Below are 5765 nucleotides of genomic sequence, written 5' to 3'. Positions count from 1 at the left end.
CCCTGAGTTAAGAGATGCAGTTAGCTAATAAAAGAACAAAAAGTAAGAGACGCCAATAGCTTTTAGACTGTACAAATAAAAAGTCTAGTATTCTAACTGGCAAAATATTATTACTAAAAAGACTGACCTCTTATGGAGAGAAGGTTAGATAGGAAATAGTTACTGAGGGTGTTTCACCAAACAAATAAAGGTTACTATTTGCTGAAAAACCTTCTCATTTGAAAAGCACTCCCAAAACTGCAACATACTGGAGAGTGCTTCAATCTACACAGAATGTTAAAGAACAAAAATGGAACCATTAAAAATAGACAAGAATTTCAAAGATTAGATAGGCTTAAAAATACAGTTACTTCAGCAGGCATTAAAAAAATGTTCTGTGCATATTACAAAACTTGTTATTTCTTTAAAGAAAATAATAGGATATTGCATCCTCACCCACTGAATGGAAAGAAAAGCTAGACAGACATCTGGACTATTTATAAACAAACAAAGAAACAAAAAAACCCAGGATACATGGATAAAGCAGTACTAAGAACTAGTAAAATTCTTCTATGGTCTAGAATACTTGCAACGTTTAATAATTCATGACACCACAAAAGGAGGCATCCGTATAAATACTAAGCAAAACAGCCCTCTGTTACTTTAAAGAATAAAGCAAACTTCAGCTTGTAGTCCAATTCAGGTTCAGATTAAGTGCAGAAATAATAAAGCTTTCAAATGCAATAATAAAAGAACATTTTTATTAAAATGAAGTTTGTCAAACCTTTATATATCAAAACTAAGGCCACAGCTAATGCTAACATAAAGTCAACTTCAAAAAAATGTATAATATGATTTAATTTAGAAATTTTATACAAAGCTATTTTACAAATGGGTACTTAAACATTTAAGAAACTTAACACTGTATTCTAAAATGAGTGTGTATCATTTATTCTAAAGATAGGATTCAGTTACAAAAGTAGTATCAGTACGTAAGATGTGTGTTTCTTTTGGTCCTGTGAGGAAAAACCGTTTGTGAATGCATCCAGTGAAATAAATAAAAACATAATGGGGCAACTGCAATGTTAACTGCCAATAATCCTCCCTTTTTTGTGATGAATTCACTTCTTTTCTTGTGATTTTAAACATCTCCAGTCATAATTGCAATGAACTCTTCCTGATTGACTGTGGTAAAAGAGACAGAATGTAGTTAGACAAACATACTAGAAATCTATAATAGGAAGAACAATATTCTATGTACATACTGCATATTATATCTTCCCATTTAGTATTTTAAAATAGTTCCAATGCTAACAGAGGTTAATAAATAACCTGCCTTCTTTGTTTTCAATTTTTAACAAGTTAAAACTCTTCACTAATGTCTTCATAAACCATAAGGTCAGAATTAAAGGAATTACAGAAAAAGTATGGAAGTCATGAAAGTCAAAATCAAGCTACTAAGATTAAAAGAAATATTGCATAAGCACAATTTGGAACGGTGTACAGAGTTCTGCTCATTATGCAGAAAAAATTGGAAAGTTATTTAAAGAAATTAAATGCACTGAATACCTTCTATTGTTAGAATAAAATATTTTTCTAGACTGCTTTCACTGTGGAGATAGTGATGCAATTCCAAAGTTCTGATCAAATTTTGATTTCTATTAAAAGCAGTGATTCAACCCTTACTTTACAGTATAAAAAAATACTCTCTCCCCAAATGTATAGCATGTGACAAGTTCAGATTGAATTTTCAGATAATTTAAAAGTATATCAGTTAATTTGTCTCAGACAATCTTAATAATGAAACAGCCTTTGAACTTTATGGTTAAAATGTCCTGAAAGTATGTCCAAAATCTACTTAAAAACTGTATTGTACTTACACTACTTTATTAATGATTGCTAAATTCAGTTCTTATGATTATGTAAAATATAAAAAGCTAACATGTATACAACTATCTTAGGTGTTGTAAAGAGTCAAAAAGCTCTCATTAGCACAGTAATCGACCTAATGTTAACATCCTTTAGAAGTTCTATGACTATAAACTAGCTTGAGTATAAGTGCTTGAAATGCCTTCCAGGCATTGCTGCCTCACATTCATTTCATACCTAGGCAGTGCTACCAGAGGAACTGAAGGAAGAGTGAAAGAAGTCACTAATACACAAAGATATTAGGAGTCAGGGACTAGGCTTTCCTCTTCCAAAACACATATGAACATATATGAATCCAAGTTAAGTGGCCAGTGCACTCTAAGCAGTTTGTACAGCTCTAGTGTACAAATCTAACAAAGTGAAAGAAAATGACTAAAGGTTAATGTTATCTTATCTATCTTCTAACCATTTTTAATATCATGTGGAAGCACTCTCTTTGAGTTTGTTATTTAAGCTCCCTCTACACATGTAGGTGAAAGGATCTAAGGGATCTGGTCTACATGTACATGGCAGAACATGCAAATATGGGTGTCGACAGACACGCAGCTCCCCACTGTACCTCATGGCATTTTAAAGAAAACATTCATTGTTGACTTGGGGGGGTAGGGGCTTGAGGCTCCACTTTGGAGCCAATCCAGGAGGAGCTGGTGTCTGCAGCCTCTCTTCCCTAGCCTTCCCCACCATCCCCCCTGTCTTTCCCCCACTCAGCTCCAATGCTGCCTGCATGATGGGAGGGGGAGACAGGAGGGGACAGAGCTCCAGGTTGGGGTTTGCTTCCACCTGTGCCCCCTCCAGCACAGGCTGAACAAACTTCAGCCCACAGCTCCAGTCTCCCGCTTGTCCCCCTCCCGTCATGGAGACACCACCAGGGATGAAGCTGGGCTGCTGCAGCCCAGCCCCAATCAAACTGAAGTTAATGAAGGCACTCTGCTTTGGAGTGCCTTCAACTGAACCCTCACATAATGCAGGTTAACCTGTCACGTGACCGGGCACTTCTAAAGTGCTCTGCAGATGCTCTACACCCATGCACTTCTGTCAGGACATGGCTGTAGAACACTTTCTAGGGGCCAATCACACGACAAATGTCACCTGTCAGCACCCTGTGGAATCGTGCATTAGATCCAATCACACATTAAATCTAATTGTGCCTTACGCTGCCAGTGTGGAGGGAGCCCAATCTTAGACTCCCCCTACATCAGCAAGAAGGAAGATCCCACAGCTGGGAGCCCCCTTTGCTGAGGGGGCTCCCAGCCACAGGGACCATGTGCAGCCGGGACAGAGCCCATCAGATGTGGGGATTCGAAGTCCTGGCTACCTATGGGGCGCAGCAGGGACTCAGACCTCTGCCAAATGCCCCTGCTGTGCCCCATAACAGCCAGGATTAAGAGCCCCATGAGCTGCAGGACTCTCAGTCCCTGCAGCCATGGGGTGCTGGTGTGGTCTCCCAGTTGTGGGGGTGCCTGAAGCACCCTAGGGCTGGGAGATCAGAGCAGCCATGATCTCCCAGCTGCTTCCTGGAGTGCTCCCTCACCTCTGCACCTGGAAGACTGCATTGGCTGTGATCTCCCAGCCCCGGGGAAGTGTTGTGCTTCCCCCAGTGCCTGGGAGATCTCAGCAGCTACTGCATCCCAGCTGCAGACTGCCTATGCACGCAAATTAAAACTGGATAGAAACAAGCTGTAAAGTTATTACACATTTTCGAGCAATAACTTTATAGCTGGTTAGACCTTTTTAAGGAGTGATAGTTAATTTGCATGTGTAACCTGTCTAAATTCATTGTGCAATTAACAAGGTAATGGTGCAATAGATATAATGTGTAGGGCAGGTCCTTAATATTCACAACTTTTTTAAGCAACTTCTTGTATTCTGAAATGTTTAGAACTCAAAGCAATGTCAACACAAAATAAAAGACATTAAAACAGAGGTTAAAATTTTGCAATGCGTATCATTAGCTTAAACATGAGACATATGGATATCTGAAATCATAATAATCCTAAAACCAACAACTGCAAATAAAAGTTAAGTTGTCAAGTTTAAAAGCAAATATGGTATTAAAGTTATGGAAATAACACAGTTAAGCCACACAAACATTTATTTCTATGTCTACCTATTCTTAAATCTACATTGCTCTGCCATGTTAAGGCAAAAGAATATAAACATCAGCTTCAGATCACTGACTTTAGATCAGCTTAATCTAATTTGGGACTGTAAACATTGAAATATAAATCAATCCCATAGCTATTTTATGTTTTACTACAGGTCAAAATTAAAACTGACTGGGTGACTTAAAAGTGCACTTCCCTAACTTAACAAGCTTAGCTCCTTTTTAAATATAGGTATAATTCTGATATTTTTAATTGTGTTCTGTAATGCCTGGTATTTGGATAGTTATATTTCTATCATTTATGTTAATGATATATCGTCTCTACCTTAATTCCATTTTAAATGTAATTTTATTTCTTAAAATAGTAAGCAATGACCTACGAGAGGTTTTCAAAATTATACCTGAGATTAATGTTAAGAGAAAATTTACATACTGATAAGGTGTTCAAGAACTAAAAGACAATCTTGCCAATTACAAACTAGGAATAAATATTATGGCCTGTGCTCCCTATTTAACATTAAAAATAACAGACATATGGATCACATTACTGAAGAAAATGTGAAAAGTATGTAGGCGCATAAATTAGTTCAAAATAAGTTTGTTAGTTTCTTTAAAAAAAGAAAGAAAAAGATAGCAAAGACTGAAAAACATGATGAGAATCAAGAAAGAAGATGCATGTTGGCCAAATTGGCTTCTATTGCAATAACTTATACAGTATGCAGTGGAAGTTCAATTCTTAGTGAATGCCTTTTTTAAGTATGGTGCCAAACATAACCATACAGCACTTTATTCATTCAGGTACAGAATGACTTCAAGTTTTATTGCATGAAGATGGGCACACCCAAACACAGATATTCTTTAGCCATATGATAAACAAGCACCAATGTGCACCATATCACACAAGCTACCTTGCTATGCTGAATTTATTAAATGAATTCAGGAAATTCTGGAGTTCTACAATAAATGTGAAGGAAGGAATAAGTCAACATTGAAGTCAGCTGACTGCATGAAAAAAAGTACATCAATTAATGTTTTTTCCCCACATTTCCAAGTATGTTTTGCTGGGGAAGGGTGAAAGGATCACAAAATCCTTAGATGCACGGGATGTAGTCTTTCTGGACTTTCGGAAGGCCTTCAACACTGTCTCTCACCCCATTCTCATTAAAAAACTGGGGGACTGTAGTGTCGACACCTACACAGTCAAATGGGTCTCTAACTGGCTGGAGGGCCGCACCCAGAGAGTGGTGGTGGACGGGTCTTATTCGACCTGGAAGGCTGTGGGCAGTGGGGTTCCGCAGGGCTCACTCCTCGGGCCCGCACTGTTCAACATCTTCATCAGTGACTTGGACAAGGGGGTAAAAAGCACCCTGTTCAAATTTGCTGACGACACCAAGATGTGCGGGGATGTGGGCACGCTAGAAGGGAGGAATAGGCTGCAATCAGACCTAGACAGGTTACAGGGGTGGGCGGATGAGAATAGGATGGGATTCAACACTGACAAGTGCAGGGTGATGCACCTGGGGAGGACAACCAGCACCATACCTACAGCCTGGGGAACTCCCTTCTCGTCAGTGCAGAGGCAGAAAAGGATCTTGGAATCATCATTGATGCCAAGCTGAACATGGCCGGCAGTGTGGGGAAGCAGTCAGGAAGGCCACCCATACCTTGTCAGAATCCACAGATGCATCTCAAGCAGGTCCAAGGAGGTGATACTCCCCCTCTATGCAGCACTGGTCAGGCCGCAGCTGGAGGA

The 5765-nt window shown here is 39.1% G+C and overlaps 1 protein-coding gene across 3 annotated transcripts in view; it reads right to left on the bottom strand.

The window, feature by feature from the left end:
- CETN3 (centrin 3) overlaps nt 1–5765 on the bottom strand; it is an 88746-nt gene that overhangs the window by 37695 nt on the left and 45286 nt on the right. Inside the window, exon 5 of one of the 3 annotated variants that reach the window (XM_019516897.1) lies at nt 725–1164. The exons of the other annotated variants lie outside the window; for them this stretch is intronic. Within the exon in view, the coding sequence (XP_019372442.1) occupies nt 1121–1164 (44 nt within the window). The 3' untranslated portion in view covers nt 725–1120. Of the gene's footprint in view, nt 1–724; nt 1165–5765 lie in introns of those variants that run through there. 3 annotated transcript variants of the gene reach the window in all.

The sequence above is a fragment of the Gavialis gangeticus genome, unplaced genomic scaffold (assembly GCF_001723915.1).
Source record: "Gavialis gangeticus isolate Ggan-Ray unplaced genomic scaffold, GavGan_comp1, whole genome shotgun sequence".
Classification (NCBI taxonomy): Eukaryota; Metazoa; Chordata; order Crocodylia; family Gavialidae; genus Gavialis; species Gavialis gangeticus.
Note: the sequence above shows the minus strand (reverse complement) of the source record. Positions and strands in the feature narration are given on the sequence as shown.